General features: G+C 43.1%; 1 protein-coding gene across 10 annotated transcripts in view; it reads left to right on the top strand.

Moving 5' to 3' along the window:
* TNRC6C (trinucleotide repeat containing adaptor 6C) overlaps positions 1-18,590 on the top strand; it is a 102,928-nt gene that overhangs the window by 44,496 nt on the left and 39,842 nt on the right. For 9 of the 10 annotated variants that reach the window (XM_064728799.1, XM_064728807.1, XM_064728803.1 and 6 more), the window contains exon 5: positions 1,833-2,195. In XM_064728799.1, coding sequence (XP_064584869.1) covers positions 1,833-2,195 — 363 coding nt within the window. Of the gene's footprint in view, positions 1-1,832; positions 2,196-14,700; positions 14,973-18,590 lie in introns of those variants that run through there. The other variant, XM_064728808.1, reaches the window with a different exon arrangement.

The following is an 18,590-nucleotide window of genomic DNA, read 5'->3' as shown; positions in this document are numbered from 1 at the left end:
GTTGGTGGCTGGGATGTCCTAAGTGTTTGATGCTAAGGTTTGGATAAAGACCACAAGAAACCCAAAGTTTGTGTGAGTGCTGAATAAGCTGGTGGATCAGATCTTTTAGCTTGTTTGTTTGGGAGCTTATTAGAAGCTTGAAAATGTTTTCATGGATGTAGGCTCTGGCATTTGATGTTAATATTGGCAAGGTCACCCCCGGACTGAAAAAGGCAGTGGGGGCTCAAGGTGGGTGCAGCAGAAATGAGTGTTCTGTTCAATACTGACTTGTCAAAGCTTTCTTTTCTCCTCCCTCCTGTTTTAAACCATACAGATGATTTGTTTCAGTAGGGCATAAAAGCTTCAAGTACTGTCACAAGAGTATGCCAACTCCTAATGGCAGCAAACATCAGTTTACCTGTTAGTTAAAAACCAACCTGATAGCTTTTCGGATCCTAAATCAATGATGACTCTTTTCTTTTGCCCTAGTGCCAGAACCTATTAAGACCAGTTTAATCCATCCCCAACCTGTTGTACCGTACCAGTACTACCAACACAGCAATGGCAAGCGTGTGTCTGCCAATGGCAGCACTGTATTTTAAACATACAGATGATTTATTTCAGTAGGCATAAAGCTTCAAGTACCATCACAGAGAGCAAACCTACATAAAGAGTAACACACTGCCAACTTCACAACGGCTGCAAAATATCCATTTACTTGTTATGGTTAAAAACCAACCTGAGAGCATTTTAGATCCTAAACCAATGATGATTCTTTTTTTTCCCCCCTAGTGCCAGAACCTATTAAGACCAGTTTTACCTGTTACAGTTAAAAACCAACCTGATAGCTTTTCAGATCCTAAACCAATGATGATTCTTTCCCCCCGCCCCTAGTGCCAGAACCTATTAAGACCAGTTAAGACAGCCCCAACCTGTTGGTACCGGTACCAGTACTTCCAGCAGCAGCAATGGCAAGCGTGTGTCTGCCAACAGGTGGATGGTGAATTTCAAAATTCAGGCAGCAGTCTGCTGTTTTAAACCATACAGATGATTTATTTCAGTAGGGCATAAAAGCTTCAAGTACCATCACAGAGAGCAAACCTACACAAAAAGTAACACACTGCCAACTTCTCAATGGCAGTAAACCATCAGTTTACCTGTTAGTTAAAAACCAACCTGATAGCTTTTCAGATCCTAAACCAATGATGATTCTTTTTTTTTCCCCCCTAGTGCCAGAACCTATTAAGACCAGTTTAATCCAGCCCCAACCTGCCGGTATCGGTACCAGTACTACCACCAGCAGCAATGGCAAGCGTGTGTCTGCCAATGGGCAGCAGCCTGGTATTTTAAACCATACAGATGATTTATTTCAGTAGGGCATAAAGGCTTCAAGTACCATCACAGAGAGAAAACCTACACAAAAAGTAACACACTGCCAACTTCACAACGGCTGCAAAATATCCATTTACCTGTTATGGTTAAAAACCAACCTGAGAGCTTTTCAGATCCTAAACCAATGATGATTCTTTTTTTTCCCCCCTAGTGCCAGAACCTATTAAGACCAGTTTAAGCCAGCTCCAACCTGCCAATACCGGTACCAGTACTTCCACCAGCAGCAATGGCAAGCGTGTGTCTGCCAATGGGCAGCAGCCTGGTATTTTAAACCATACAGATGATTTATTTCAGTAGGGCATAAAAGCTTCAAGTACCATCACAGAGAGCAAACCTACACAAAAAGTAACACACAGCCAACTCCTCAAGGCAGCAAACCATCAGTTTACCTGCTAGTTAAAAACCAACCTGATGGCTTTTCAGATCCTAAACCAGTGATGTTTCTTTTTTTTCCCCCCTAGTGCCAGAACCTATTAAGACCAGTTTAAGCCAGCCCCAACCTGCCGGTACCGGTACCAGTACTTCCACCAGCACTCTCACCAACAGCAGCAATGGCAAGCGCGCGTCTGCCAACGGGCAGCAGCCTGCGGCGTCCCGCTACCTGCCCCGAGAGGTGCCTCCCCGCTTCCGCCAGCAGGAACAGAAGCAGCTCCTAAAGCGGGGGCAGCCACTGCCCACCGGGGCTCTCGGTGCCCCCGGCCCGGCGCCGGGCACGGCAGCAGCAGCGGGAGCCAGCCCTCCTCCTCCTCCTCCTCCTCCTCCTCCTCCTCCTCAGCAGGGAGCAGCGGCACAGCAGCAGCAGCATCCCGGCAAGGCGCAGCCAGGTAAGGGTGGGACCGGGGGAGCGGCTGCTGCAGCAGGGAGCTGCTCCCTCCACTGCTGAGATTGGTTTAAATGCCATTGGAAAATTTTGTTTTAAAATTCCATTTTCAAATTTCGTCTTAAAATGCCTTTTGAAAATTTTGTTTTAAATGCCATTTTCAAATTTCGTCTTAAAATGCCATTTGAATATTTTCTGTTAAAGTGACATTTGAAAATTTTGTTTAAAATGCCATTTGAAAATTCCCGTGTTGAAATGCCATTTGAAAATTCTCGTTTTAAAATGCCGTTTTCAAATTCTGATTTGAAATGCCAATCGAAAAATCTTAAGTTTAAAATTCCATTTGAAAATTTCATTTTATAACGCCATTTTGAAATTCCGGTTTTAAAATGCCATTGAAAAATTTTGTTTTAAAATGCCATTGGAAAATTTTGTTTAAAATGCCATTTGAAAATTCCCGTGTTGAAATGCCATTTGAAGATTCCCGTTTTAAAATGCCGTTTTCAAATTCTGATTTGAAATGCCAATTGAAAAATCTTAAGTTTAAAATTCCATTTGAAAATTTCATTTTATAACGCCATTTTGAAATTCTGATTTTAAAATGCCATTTTGAAATTCTGGTTTTAAAATGCCATTGAAAAATTTTGCTTTCAAATGCCATTTGAAATTTTTGCTTTAAAAATCCATTTGAAAATTTCCTTTTAAAATGCCATTTTAAAATTTTGCTTTAGAAATCCATGTGGAAATTTCCTTTTAAAATGCCATTTTAAAATTCTGGTTTTAAGTGCCATTTTGAAATTTCGTTTTAAATTGTCATCGGAAAATTCTGGTCTTTAAATGCCATTGTAAAATTCTGGTCTTGAAATGCCATTTGAAAATTCCCTTTTTAAATGCCATTTGAAAATTCCAATTTTAAAATTCTGTTTTAGAATGGCATTTTTAAATTCCAGCTTGTATTCTTTCTCGTAACATCATCTTATTTGAGGATTACTTGTAATTCTTGGCCATATACTCATATTCTGACACAATTTCTGGCATCCACTTATAAAATATTTTTTTGTTTGTTCATGTGCTCAAAGCTGTGGGGTCTTCCTCCAGTTTGGTTTTTTCCCCCCTCGTGTTTCTTTGGTAGCTGTAATGGATCTTCAGGAAGTGTAAATATTTAGTGGTGATTCTTACAGAAGCATTGGTAATTTGGGTGTTTACAGGTTCTATCTATCATTCTGATAATTTTAATGTTTCTTGAACAGTGTTTTGCAAGTTTGTAAATAAGGAGTAGTAACTTCACTTATGTTCTGTTGTGACATTTTTATACCTTTGTTTGGTTATGCTCTCAATTATTATTTTCACCTTAGGAAAAGAATAGTTTGGGAAAAGTAGTTGAGTGTCTTAGGCCTTTTTACCACTTCATTCTGTCCTTTGCAGGTCACAGAATGGTTTGAGTTGGAAGGGACTTTAGGGAACAGCTATTTCCAGCCCCCTGCCATGGGCAGGACACCTTCCATTGTCCCAGGTTGCACCAAACCCTGTCCAGCCTGGCCTTGGACACTTCCAGGGATCCAAGGGCTTCTTTGGGCACCCCCTGTGTCAGGGCTTTCCCACCCTCACAGTGAAGAATTTAATCCCAATATCCCATTTAATGCTGCCCTGTGCTAGTGAGAAGCCATTCCCTTTGTCCTGTTCCTCCATCCTTTGTCCCCAGTCCCTCTCCAGCTCTCCTGGAGCCCCTTTAGGCATTCCCTGGAGATCTCCCTGGAGCCTTCTCCTCTCCAGGTGAGCACCCCCAGCTCTCCCAGCCTGGCCAGAGCAGAGGGGCTGCAGCCCTTGGAGCATCTCCATGGCCTCCTCTGGATTCTCTCCTGCTCTCCATCCTCCTGATGCTGGGAGCCCAGAGCTGGACGCAGCACTGGAGGTGGTGGGCAGCCACAGGGTAACCACAGCTGCTCTGGGCACCTCTGCCAGGGCTTTCCCACCTCACAAGGAAGAATTTAATCCCAATATCCCATTTAATGCTGCCCTGTGCTAGTGAGAAGCCATTCCCTTTGTCCTGTCCTCCATCCTTCGTCCCAGTCCCTCTCCAGCTCTCCTGGAGCCCCTTTAGGCATTCCCTGGAGATCTCCCTGGATGCTCCTCTCCAGGTGAGCATCCCCAGCTCTCCCAGCCTGGCCAGAGCAGAGGGGCTGCAGCCCTTGGAGCATCTCCAGGGTCTCCTCTGGACTCTCTCCTGCTCTCCATCCTCCTGATGCTGGGAGCCCCAGAACTGGACGCAGCACTGGAGGTGGTGGGCAGCCACAGGGTAACCACAGCTGCTCTGGGCACCCCCTGTGTCAGGGCTTTCCCACCCTCACAGTGAAGAATTTAATCCCAATATCCCATTTAATGCTGCCCTGTGCTAGTGAGAAGCCATTCTCTTTGTCCTGTCCCTCCATCCTTTGTCCCCAGTCCCTCTCCAGCTCTCCTGGGCCCCTTTAGGCATTCCCTGGAGATCTCCCTGGAGCCTTCTCCTCTCCAGTGAGCACCCCCAGCTCTCCCAGCCTGGCCAGAGCAGAGGGGCTGCAGCCCTTGGAGCATCTCCATGGCCTCCTCTGGATTCTCTCCTGCTCTCCATCCTCCTGATGCTGGGAGCCCCAGAGCTGGACACAGCACTGGAGGTGGCTGTCAGACAGACAGGCCTTTCTTTGGCTGTTGGAAATTGGATGCTGAGGAATAAATCTCTTCATTTTCCTGAAGCTGCTGATGGGAAATAAGAGCTCTCTTCAGTGGTGGGAGCTTTGCAGTGAGGATGGGCTCAGTGCTGCACATCCCCTTTTCCATCTCTGCTTTGTGTGGATGTCAGGCAAAGCAGGGATTGTTCAGACATACAGTTATCCATGGCTTAACAAAGTGATCTGGACTAAATCATAAAGGAGGGGTTTGATATCTTGAATATTAGTCATGTCTGTGTGATCTCAAGTGTTGCTCATTATCACTCATTAGCACTGTCAAACATCACAAAATCTGGATCTGAACTGTCTGCAGTTTTTCCCTTTGGGCATTAGTGAATCTTTCGCTGTTTTTGCTGCTGAGCAGAACTACAACAGAGAAAATTCTTTGGTGTTGTCCTTAGAAGTTTTAGTTAGATAAGAGAATAATCTCTCTCTGAAATTACAGCTTCTATGGTTATTGAAATACATTTGAAAATATCACTCAGCTACTCCCCAGAAACCTAAAACTGAACAGACAAAATGAAACAATTTATTATTTATTAAAGTGGTTCTTTTTTAGGAAGGGTAGAGATTCTGCTTCTGTATTCTCAAGTATTTGGCTTTAGTGAGATGGAAAGTAATCATTTCCCAGCAGTTCTCTAACTTTTCTGACAGCAATCTTCCCTGCAAATCCCAATTCATCAGGGATGGTTCTGACATTCTTGGCTTCTTCTGGATTGGGAAATGTTTGTTAACTGTCAGACTAATGTTCTGTGGCAGAGATATGTTTATTATTTTATTATCAGAGCTCTGGAACCATAGAAATCATAACATATTCTGAGCTGGAAGGAGCCCTCAAGGATCACCCAGTGCAGCCCCTGCCCTGCCCAGACCCCCCAACAACCCCACCCTGGGCATCCCTGGCAGCCTTGGGGCTGTGCCCATTCCTGGGGAGCCTGGGCAGTGCCCAGCACTCTCTGGGGGGGAAAAACCTTTCCCTAAAATCCATCCCAACCTCCCCTGGCACAGCTCCAGCCATTCCCTCAGCTCCTGGGGAGCTGAGATTGGAGCTGCCCCTCTCATCTTTATTTATGTGGCACACTCAGAGCAGCCAACTGCAGTGGCTCAGGCTGCCTGAGGGTCAGGAGGTTTCTTCCAGGCATCCTTGTAGATGGATCTGAAGCATCTGTGTTTGAGTTTAATGAAACAAAGGCCACTGTAAATCATAACATAACTCATAAAAGAACTTTCCTTGTAAGAGTGTAGTACGAGCTGTCTGACTTTGATCTTGCCAGATGCATTTCTACCTTGAGGCTTTTTTTTTCCCAATTCCTATTTTAACTTGCTGTATGTGTAGTATTGGCAACCCTCAGCAGATGTTTTACACTGTTGAATTCGTTCAGGGGGTTTTATTTTTTTGCTTCTTTTATGTTACCATTGGAAAAATTCAGAGGACAGTCAAGGTTAGTAGAAATGAGAGGAAAAGAAACAGTGCAGCTGCTTTTCAGCTTCATTTTATATGATTGCCCCAAACAAGTTAGCCAAGATCAAACTCTTTGTAAAAGTGTTACTTGGCATCATAATCATGGAATGGTTTGGGCTGAAGGAACCTCAAAGCTCATCTCAAAAACTGGGACACCTCCCACCAGACCAGCTTGCTCCAAGCCCTGTCCAACCTGGCACCAGTGTCCCACCACCTTTAGAGTGAAGAATTTCTTCCTAATATTTCACCTAAACCTACCCTTCTTCAGCTTACAGCCATTCTCTGTGTCCTGTCCCTCCACCCCTTGTCCCAGGTCCCTCTCCAGCTCTCCTGGAGCCCTTCAGGCTCTGGAAGGGGCTCTGAGCTCTCCCTGGAGTCCTCTCCAGGTGAACATTCACAGCTCTCCCAGCCTGGCTCCAGAGCAGAGGCATTTCCATGGCCTCCTCTGACCTTACTACTCTCTGAGTAAATCATTTCTCCCTCACTTCAAATCTAAAGCTGCAGTTTTAATTGCTCAGTAGCAGTTTGTCCATAGAGTCACAATTGTCCTGTTGCTCTTTACTCTGCAAAGTCCAAACAAAAATTTCAGAGGCACCACAAGATCTGCAGCCTTTGGAACAAGATCTTAAACAAGCTAAATCTTGGCTACCTTTTGTCTGCTGACACAAGGTGGAGATTTCTTTTGGAGAATGAAATGTTTGGAGATTTCAGTGCTGCCCTTTTGCACTCAGAAAGAACTTGCTGAATTCTGGAGCTCACGTTGTTCTTTCCAGCAGGTGGAGCATCAGCTCATTTACTGACTGAAGGCACAGGAGGAAAAAAGAAATGTCCAGCTCAGCTTATAATGACAACAGCTCTGTGCCTGGCTGCCCTGGGAGGCCAAGGGAGGAGTATCTCTCTCCTGAGAGACCTTTGTAGCCATGAATTGCACATATCCACAGTCTTACCCTCATACAGGCTTCTGTTTTCATCTTGTCAAGCATAAAGAGGAAAGAAGTAGGAAAAGTATCCAGGGAAGGCCAAAGCCTTTTTATCACAGCTGTTGGGGTTTGAGTGACTGTTAGATTTAGAAAAAAATAGGGAATTCTGTATCCTATAAACATGAAGATTTTCCCAGAAATCTTCAATTGATGTGTTTTTGTGAATATGAAAATGAAGAATTTTAAACAGGAGAATTCTCACCAAGAAATACTTAATCAAAAGTAAGTTTTTTACCATCCTCCTCTTAGCATCAGTAAGAACTGTTTTCTTTAAATGTCTGTTTCTTGCTGCCTGGATATTTAATTTGCTGAAGAGTCTGCAGGTAAAAGTTCTCTGGGGAAATGATGGGAAGAAAAAAAAAAAAATCAACCTGTCCAGAAGAGTCAGTGTAGGTACCTGAGCCATGTGTGAAGAGGAATTTTGTCTGTCTGAACAGCATCTGAAGTGTGGGAGAGGGATCCCTGCAGGGGCATGATTGGGACATGCCCAGGGTGTAAAGGCAGAGATGGAGCAGTGCTCAGGGCATTATTGGACATACTCAGGGTGTAAAGGCAGAGGTGGAGCAGTGCTCAGGGCATTATTGGGCATCTCCAGGGGTAAAGGCAGAGATGGAGCAGTGCTCAGGGCATTATTGGCCATACCCAGGGGTAAAGAAGCAGTGCTCAGAGCTCCCTCCCTGTCCTGCCCAGAGCCCCTCAGACCTGGGCTGGCTTCTTTAGGCTCATCACAAACCACAGCAGCCCCTTTTATTGATGATCTGGTGTAATCAAAGTGTCAGGATTGTCCTACATGAGCATCTTGTACCCAGAAGATTTTTGATGTAAGTTCATGTCTGTAGCTTTTCTTCTTACAGCTTCATATCCCTTCAGAGTTAATTTGTAATTATGCCTCCATGCTCCTTTCAGGCCTTATTTATAACTACCCAGGTACAAGGAATACTGTTAGAGAGTCACTGCCAGTCTCTCCATTCTAACAATCACACTATTTTATCTCTTTATTCTCTTATCAGCAGCCCCTGTTATCTACTGCCTCCGCCTATCCAAAACACTTATCAGAATTTAACTGCAATGTCATGAATTAAAAAGGATGTTCTGCCAATGTTAGGCAAGTGGGAATTAATGGCCACTAATATATTCTTTGTCAGGTTTATCACCTGGAAGTATCAGTGAAGTGGAAGAGAGTAGGGATTTTTTGTTTCTCTGTTAAGGTAATCTCTAAAACATTAACCAGACAAACTGTTATGAAATGAAAACGTTTCAAATTGCATAGAATATTTTAGAAATCTTACCCCTTGAAAAACAGTCTTTTATTCATTGTTAACAATTATGGGACTGTTTTCTGAAGTACTTTGGAGTAGAATAGTTATTTGTCTGGAATGTCTGTGTTGAGCCACAGAGCTTGTTCTTGACCTGCCCCCTCTGTAATCCTTTCAGGATTACACTGAAAGAAAGCTGTATCTCTAATTTATGAGCAGTGTTCTATTATCTAGTCCTTGTTGTTATTTTTAAAGTTGTGACTCTCTATCTCTTCCCACTTTGTCATCTAACTCCACCAAACAGGTGAGTAAATAACTTCCCTCATTAAGGTGTGAGGCATTTTCCTATTCATTGAATTATTGGAATGATCCTTCGCCACGTGATCTAAAAGAATTAGGATCATTTCTGGAAGCTACCATGGGAGATTAAAAATAACAAGTGATAGAGATTTCTTAGTTTCTTTACAAATGATGAATTTTATATGGGAGTTTCCAGGCAACCAGTGTGTTTGATGATTATTAGAGCAGAGATCAAAAGAAGTAATCAGTTCTCCAAGACATCTTTGACTTTCCTGAAATTCAGCAATGTGAAATCACCATCTGTCAACTCAAAAGCAACCTGCAGGAGTCAGGGTGGAACTTGTGCCCATCTTTTTATTGGCAAGTAGATTATTTTGCAGTGCAGATCCACATTATCTGTTTCCAAAGTCCAGAAAGAAATAAGAGCAAATAACTGCTGCAGTAAATCAGAATGAGTAAACACACCAGTGTTGTGGGAACTCGAGTTACACTCTTAATTTCTTCTATCTGTTGTTTGTTGTGAAGTGAGAATTTGACAGCAGTTAGAAACAGAGATATATTTTCCATGTGTGGGCTGATGCCAGATTTTGTGCTGAACTTTGTTCTTCTTTTCTCTGGAGCTGGAAGGTTTATTTTGTGTTTGAAGGTTTCTTTAGCTGCAGTTGAGAGATTCATGCTGATGGCATGGTGTGGTGTGCACCTTGAAGTGGGCAGCTGGAAATTGCTGAGTGCTCTTCTGTGAGGTGAACTCTTCTTGTATTAACTTTCATTTTAATAGTTTTTTTGGAAGCAAGATTAAAACATGCCGCTTACTGTTAAAGTCATGTCTGACAATACTCATTCCAAACTCCAATCCTTTAACTGCAGTTACTTCAGAATTCCCTCAGAATTTTATTTGGTTGTAAAATCAAATTTGGAGAGAAGTTTTTGAGAAAGATTATCATGCCTTCAGTCAATATGGTTGGAAAACACTGATAAGCTTTGACATACAATTGTTTCATCAGATCCAGCAAAGTGATGAGACCTTTCTGCTAAAGTCATGCTTGAAGAATTCAGCTTGAGCACTTCAGCTCATTGTGATTTGTGAGGGCTGTAGGTAAGGCTTGCACATGCCAAAGCAGTTCTGAAATATATTAATAAATTTAATTTCAAAAGTCTGAAATAAGATTTTACTTGATCTCCTGGAGGCATTGCAAACAGGCTGAGCCTTGACAAACAAAGCACATGTGAAAAGTGCTTTTATGGAAATGATTTGCTGAACTTCACCTCTTTGGGCTCATATTCTGCAATTCCATTAGCAGTATATCTTTGCTGGCAAAACATTACCGTGTTTTTTGCTTTTACTCGGAAAGTTACACAATTAAAACCAGAGACTTTTAAAATGGATTTATTCTGGATTTCCCAGAGCAGAGTTTTTAATCTGTAATAGTTAAAACACTAAAAGCTTTAAAGTAGAAATTAGGTAATATTAATTCATTGTGTTTGCACACTTCCTATGTATATAATTTCACACTTTATATAGAAAATACAATAGAGCTGCAATCCTTACTCTCCTCTGTTTGCCATGATTTGCAGAGCAGTCCCCTGTACATGACTGTCCACACATTTCTGTAATGTGGCTGTGGAAAAGTTTTCCTATACTGGGATCAAAACATGGGAAAAATCACCAGAATTTGGCAAATTCTGGTTATTTAAAAATTTTAAAAATTACCAGAAATTTGAAAAATTACCAGAATCAAGAATTTGGCTTGATTGCATTTTTTTGCCACTAGTGCCAGGTGTAGGTTCAGACAAAAGGAAGTTAAAACACCACACAAGGCCATAAATGTAGCAGATAACACTGATAAGGGATCTAACCCATGGCTCTGTCTCCTAGGTGAGGAACATTTTCTAAACTTTTCAGACATTTTCAAACTTTTCAAACATTTTTAAACTTTTCAAACTTTTCAAACATTTTCAATGGATGCCCTATATAAGTATCACTTATCAGTGAGAGGAAAGTTGTGGGAAGTGAGTCTCAGCTACTTAAGAGTTTTGTCTCCATTAAAATTTTCAAAAACTCCTTTTAATGCTTGGAATACAAGAAAATGGCAATCTCCTAGCCCAAATATGGGCATTAGGAATGAAAAATGGTAAAAACTCATCAGTAAACTAATCTTTGGAACAAATTTTTCTGCATTGTGGATGTTATCTGACATCAGGCAGCAGAGCATGAAAAATAAATCTGCTGCTTCAAATCTCTTTGACAGCGATTAGAATTTTGCACAGGGAGAAAGAAAAATAGAAATCTGTGGAAGGATAAATAACTGAGGTGCTTTTGTAGTTTTGCTGTCCTCACTTTCAAAGAGTGGGGCTGTACAAAAACCTGGCTTTTGCTTCAGGAGCTGCAGCTCCTCTCCAGCTTCGCTGTGGATGGCTGTGCTGCAGGGCCAGCCAGGGACAGAATTGCCCTGCTGAGGTGCCTGTGAGGGAAAAAAAGGTCAGAAAAAGCCTGGCAAGGTGGTCAAATGTGCAGGTGGCAGCTTCTGATAAAGTATGTGAAGAGACCAAGTAGCAGGAGCTGTCCTGATGGTGGAGAAGTAAAAGGTACAACACAACTCAAGTCACAGTGATCAGGGATAGGAAGGAGTTTAGTCCTTGGGAAGAGGAGAAAGTCCCAGGTGCACACTCAGGTCATGTGAAAATTACAGGAAACCTGAATTTTTACAGCTCAGGAATTATATATAATTATACTAGGAAGAAATAAAGACATTTGTAGCAGTTTGGAGGGGAAAAAGCCCCAAAGAACAAAAAGCAAAATCTTTCATGAGTGAGTCAGTAGTAAGAGCAAGGGCAGTGGGACAGAGGGAACCACTGATGGGTGGCATCAGGAATACTTTAAATACCTTTCTCCTTCACCTGTAAACTTAGAACTAAAGCTGGAGTGAGTTAGAGACTTCAGGAAATAAGAGTTTCCAGTTGTCTGGAAATAATGACATGTCATCTTGTGCATCATTCATCATGGACAGACTGAGCAGAGGAGGGATTGGAGCAGTGTGGTCACTTTAAGAGTGTGAAAACTACAAAAGAGAAAAAAGCCAACCCATGTAAAGAGGTGAGAAGATAGAACTTGAGGAAGTGTAAATCAGCCAGAGTAACTGTTAGAATGATCCTAGGGGGGAAAAAACCCCAAAGCAGCCATTTCTGTGCATGTTGAACTTTTCAGGAGAGAAATGCAGTCACTGGGGATTGTGGAGAGCAGGTTATACCAAAGAGGATGGTTAAACAATGAGACCAACTGGAGAAGAGTGCTAGGTAACAGAAAGGCAAAATTACAGTATGGAATACTGGTGATACAACTGGATAATTGGGTAAGAAATAAAGAAATATAAAATTTCTCTATTTTGGCCAGAGCAGCTGTGTACCCAAATACAGATGTGTGGGTCTCACAGTGCAAAAACAGGTCTGGTCACAGGGTAAGCTTGATTAATGTGTTAAAAAGAGAACAGAGCCTGAGGGATAGAGGCAGCACTGTTCCTGAGGGACATGTGGGTAAGGCCTCTGAACTTTCCAGCTGGAGGTAGAAAGAACCACTTGGAAGAAGCAGAGGAATGCAACAGGAATGGGTAGAAATCCTGGAGAAAAGCCTTGCAAAGAAGGAAGGAATCAGAGCCCCTCATTGAAACGAAGATTGGAATTATAAATGCTGAGATACTTAAATGGCTGCTGCAGGGAAGGAAATTATACTTTCTGTGTGCCTGTGAGGGATCAGATAAAAAATTATGGGCTAAACTTTCAACAAGGAAGATTGAGGGGGGACATTAGGAAAATCCTGCTGTTATGAAAGCAATCTTGAGAAGTGAGATAGAGCACTTGGGAATGTGCAGGCTCCATTTCTGGAGGCTTCCTTGCTGTGTTGGGATGATGTCACCTTGTGTGTATCAGGAATAGTTCCTCTGACCAGGTGAGCAGGCTGCATCACCTCTCAAATCCCCATTTTTAGTCTTCAGGTATTAATAATTATGAATTTTAAATTTATGAGACACATTCCCATCAAAGTTTGGCCCAAGATAGGAAGGGAACGGATGAGCTCTGCCAGCACAGTTAGTTGGAAGCTGCACTTCTTTTTGCTCCCAAGCTTTTTATTGGACTGTGACTCATTTCTTGGGGTTCTTCTTTGCCTGTGTGCCCTGACTGGCAAAAACAGTGCCCTTCAATAGATGCCCTATATAAGTACTTATCTTCATAAATTGGAGTTGATTATAGGAAGTTTATGTTATTTATAGGAAAAATACAAGGAACTCAGTTTTGACGAATCATTTTAACTAATGGAAATTTCCATCATGTATAGTTAGTTTTAAAGGAATGTAATAATACCACAACAATAGTTCCACTTAAAACTGTTCTTGCAAAATTGATTCTCAAGCCTAGTTCCTGGGTGCATTTGAAATAATTTTCTGACTAGAAACAAAACCAAACAGATTTGATTTCTGTTTATCTGTTGTTTCTGAGATGAGGTTGAACCCGACCAGTATTGCAGAGAAACAGAGAATAAATGTCTTCAGGAGGAAACCAACTATTTTCAGGAGTCCTTCAGTGGAGCAGTTCTTGAGCCAGGAATAGCAGCAGTGATTGTGCCTTGGTGGAGTGGCAGAGACCCTGAGAGCGTGGCCAAAGCTTTAAAGAGCCATGGTGAGATCCAGGACAGAGGGGCAACACTGCTCTGATGAGAACTGAAACAGCACAGCTGAAACGTGCCCCATTTACCACATCATTAATATGTATTTGGGGCAGGTAGGAGGGGAAATCATCGTAAAGGAGCATGTTGGGCATGCTGGAAGCTTGTGTGAATTAGCCATTGAGATTTGCGCTGATAAAAGCCCTCTGTGTGCAATTATGCATTTATGATGATCTTTAGGCCCTAAAAATGTAAAGCTGACCCCATTGTGAGTGTTCCTGTGCCTTGGAGGGAGCCGAGGCTGCCAGCCCAGGGTGTTCCAAGATGGTCGGTCCTGCTGTGCAGGCAGCGCCCGCTCCTCTCTCCTCTCTCTGCATTGTTCGGGCAGCTCTTCCCTGCCTCTATAAACAACCGTGCCGCTGATTAATGCGCTCGCATTTGCCACTTAGAGCTGGTTTAGATAGAGGCAGGGAAGTCATTAAGGGCTTGGCAGCAGTCCAGGGTACATCTGGGACTTGGGAGCTGCCGCTGGGGCAGGGAGGAGGGCGGCGGGCGGGAGCTGGGGCAGGGGAGAGGACGCTTGGCACAGGAAGGAGCCGGGGCAGGGAGGAGAGCGATGAGGCTGGAGCTGGTACTGGAGCAGGGAGGAGGGTGATGGGCAGGAGATGGGGCTGGGAGAGGAAGGAGGACACTGGGCAGGAGGCATAAATGGGGCTGGGAAAAGGGAGGGGGAACACCAGGCAGGAGATGGGGCTGGGAGAGGGAGGAAGGCACTGGGCAAGAGGCAGGAGGAAGGAGGAGGATGTCGGGCAGGAGGAAAGAAGAGGGCACTGGGCAGGAGCTGGGGCAGGAGGAAGGAGGAGGACTCCAGGCAGGGGCAGGAGGAAGGAGGAGGACTCCAAGCAGGGGCAGGAGGAAGGAGGAGGACTCCAAGCAGGGGCAGGCGTTCGGCAGCGCCCGCGTCTTGTCTTGGCTGACTTTCAAAAGCGACAGAAAAGCAGCTACGGGCGCTAATTGTAGCCGGGTCCCAAAGTGAAAATGTTTTGTGACAGTTGAAAGAATTTAAAGAGGAAGGAAGATCGGTTTAGTGTCAGCTGCAATTAGATAATCAAAGCTTAAAAATCCTGCTCTGTTGATACCTTCACCTAGAGCCGGGGAGCGGAGCTGGGAAGGGGGAGGAGGGCTGTGCTGGAAAGGGCATTTCCATAGCCAGTGCAGCCGAGGCCCGGCCGAGCTCGCAGGTTGTCTGGGCGCGCGCTCGCACAGAGAGATTTTCTTGGCAGCTCTACAGGATGAGGCTTACACTGTACACAGCCGACATATTGAAGCCGGGAGCCCTGGAGAACGTAGAGGCAGGAGCAGAAACAGCTCTGCACACAATGTAGCGTCTCCTAGGATGGTTGGGCGGCTCCTTTCTTCAGGTATTTTATTACCCATCAGCCCTTTTTAGAGCCAAAAAAAGAGAGAAAGTAACCCTGACCCTGAGAAAATAGCATCTGCTTCTGTTAAATCAATTTATTACATAACATTTCAGCGAGAGAGCAGCAGCACAGCGTCCTGAGCTTTTGGCTGCGTTTCAGGTTTGATAAAATGGCGTCTTCGCAGCGAGCTGCTTGTAAAGATATGTTGCACTGAGCAGAAAAATGCAATGATTTGGTGTTTTCTACTGCTGCTTTTGTGTCAGAGGGGTAGCATTTAGTGGAATCTCTAGTAATAATGAAAAATCTTGTTTATTTTTTTGCTTGTTTTCTTAATGCATTTGAAAGCTTTCAGCATCAGAGGGAAGGAACTACGTTTGAATGTCGTAGTGCAGAAAATGAAAAGGGGATAACAGGCTTTCCCCCGTGTGGGCTTAGCTATGGTTTAGTTTTAAAATAAATAAAGCTGCTTTATTCAATGCTTCCATCTCTTTTCTGCCTTTCCACATTGTGTGTGTGCTGTGCAAGATTTCAGCTTCCTCAATCCATGAGACTTGTGAGTGAGCTTTTTAGGGGCTTCAGATAGATGCCAGTTTTCAAATCTGTCTCTGTGCTTAGAGCTGGATGCAGCAGGTAACCTGAAATGTTAGCACTACAATGCCCAAATTTTCTGCTTTTTTATATTTTGTGCTTCAGAACAGATGCTTATGTCATGTTTTCTTTATGAAATTAGGCTACATTTGATTTAGCACTTAAAATGTTCCTGGCGATTCCTATTTGATTCAGATTTAGAAAAACTCATTTGTCGTATTTTAAAGATCTGCTCCCCTTGAATTGAAAACTATATTTTGAGGAGGGGAGAGAAAATAATTTGCCCTTTTTTTCCTCCTGTTCTGACTCAGGATCACTAACCTTTATGTGCCAAGGAAAATCCCCAGTGGGACTGTGAGTGGCCCTTGGGATTTTTCTGTGTTCTCCATGTCAGAGCAGGGAGCACCGTCTGTCATCTGTCCTTTGGGCAGCACAGGGCGAGCCAGGGGGTCTGGTTGTTGTTACGTGACAGACGTGGGCTGAAAAACAAAACAAGTCATAAGAGAGGAGTCACTGTTAGATCTGATTTAAAATGGGCTGAGCACAGTTTATTAATAATGTTCCATTAAAAGTTCATCGCAGGCTTTGCCATTTCGTACCCTGTCCGTGCTTTGGTTCCAAAGTCAGCTGAATGCTGTGTTATAGCTGAGGAGACAGGGTTTAATTGCACAGCATTTGAACTAATTACTGCAGTGGAAGCTATGAAGGTACAGTTAGTTTTAAGTCACCTGAATTTTAAAAAATTAAATATGATGGTAAATGAGATTTTCAGAAGAGGAGGGAAGTTGAGGTCAGTTGCTTGTGCAGGCAGAGTATTTTCTTTTTTGAGAAATGCATGCAACAGCTTCTCCCATTTCACTCTACTCATATTTTGCACTTGTAATCTATGTAAACATTAAACTGATTTTGTAACTAATTATTCATTACTCAACACAGCCAAAAATGTTTTCTGTTTTTAATAAGTACTGAATTGAAGCTGGTCAAGTATGTTGGCTACAGTGCATAATAACACCAGCAATCTCCTCCCACCCCATTAAGGATATTATTTAAAAAAACAGCAATCCAAAACAAAACAACTCCCTCATGCTATTATTTATACTGCTCTGAGCTGTGCATTTTCCAGGTCATGTGTATGGTTGCTGTTGGACAGAAGTTCTGTGCTTGTTAAAAACAAATTTAAGCCATTATCCTCAAATTAATATTTCCTTCCTGATGGCTGAAGAAATGTTGTTGATCAGTGCAACGATATTTTATAAAAGATGCATAATTAAGATATTGAAACACAAAGTATTAATTTAAAAATAGTTCTCACTTTGTGGTGTCCCAGCACTAGGATTTGCTAACATGGAATACCTGTGGTTCCTGTTCCTTGTGCCTTGTTTACAGTCTTTGCTCAGCTCACAGAGGAGGGATAGAAATGCTTCTGGTGGACTCAGTGCTTTTATTTCACATCTTTGCATAAATAAAGAGGAACCCATTCTTAAGAATTTTGAAAATGAGTTTCCCATTTCAATCTTAACAGCTTTGAAAAGAAAACAAAATATTGTGAATTTCTGTGAACAGTTAGTTTCCTAGAAAGTTGGAGTAAATATGCTTTTTCAAAAAACAAACAAACAGAAAAGTTCTCTTGATTTAATCGTATAAAATATTTCACATTCATTATTTTTCCTAAATGTTTAAGGTTGTTACAGATTAGGTAAGGCTGTGCTACTCATTATTTATTTCATAGCAGCAAGCCCCTTTTAGTTAAAATGGAAAAAAGCCTTTTTGTTATTTGCTTCTAGAGACAAGAATATCAAACTTACATTACTTTATTCAAGATCTGTATTCAAACTCTTGGTTTGTCTGACAGCTAAGCCCAATTTCTGCAGGTGTCTGTTCATGCTGTGAATTCTTTTTTCCATTTTCTTCATATGTCTTTTTCTTGCGAGCTTTATGACAGCAGCCTTGGTGTTACAACCGATTGCTCCAGTGTGTGTTGGACACTCTGAGGTTATTGCAAAGTTTTTTCTGTGATTTTTGAGCTGTGATTTGTGGGAGGTGCCAGCAGGACCCCACTGCTGCTCCGCAGTGGATCCCTGATTTCACACCCCATTCACAGAATTGCTGTCATCCCTACCACAGCCACCACTGCCAGATTAGCCCGTGGGTGTTGTTGGGGGAATCATCTGAACCTCAGGGAGAGTGGGACAGGACAGGGAGCACCTGGGTTTGCAAAGCCTTGGGAAGCCCCGGGGTTGGAGCTGCACATTCCTGGTGGGATCTTGCCAAGCTGTGCTTGGCCAACCAAGCCCAGGCACTTGGCCATTTTCTACTCTTAACGTGGACATCTCTTTGGTTTTAATAGTTCTTCTCCATCATAATTTTATTTTCTTCTTGGTTTCTCTTACTGCTCCTGAAGATCTGGTCTTGTGTTTAACAAATTATTTTGCTCCCTACTCTCAGCAATCATTCTAAGCTATTTTTTAATCTTCAATCCCTCTCCTTTCCTTTATTTTGTCTCCTAAGTCTTCTCAAATTTGAGCACTGCTTTAACCAGTGTCTTTGGGGAGAGGAGAAAGAAACTGCTTAAACAAGCAGCTGCCTTTCATCTCATCAGCCATGGTGCTGTGAGCATGGAGACGTCCTGGGTGCTCTCCTGATCCTCCTTCCCCAGCCTGCCCTGCAGGGCTCTGCTGGGGCAGCACCTGCACACAGAGCTGAGCTTTCAGCTTTGAGGAGACCTTTCATTGGAACAATGGATTTCCAGGCACTTTCAAATCCTTCTGTCAGCCTCAAACGCAGCCCTGAGTCGCACCACCCACAGGGTTGAATAAAATCTCCTGTAACTCCTCTTATCTGATTCCTTGGTTGCCTCAACTTCTTATCTTCTGGCCTGGCCTGCTGCTGCTTTTTTCCCTTTGTTCATTCCTGCTCTGCTAAGAATGTTCCTCGGCTCATTTCTCTGACCCTGCTGACCCTTTTTAAGTCCTTGCACAGCCTGCCTTCCCCTTCCATGTCTTATCTGGGATTCAGGGCTCGGTTTAACAC

Source organism: Zonotrichia leucophrys, chromosome 18 (assembly GCF_028769735.1).
Source record: "Zonotrichia leucophrys gambelii isolate GWCS_2022_RI chromosome 18, RI_Zleu_2.0, whole genome shotgun sequence".
Classification (NCBI taxonomy): domain Eukaryota; kingdom Metazoa; phylum Chordata; class Aves; order Passeriformes; family Passerellidae; genus Zonotrichia; species Zonotrichia leucophrys.
This window is presented reverse-complemented; position numbering and strand designations above follow the sequence as displayed.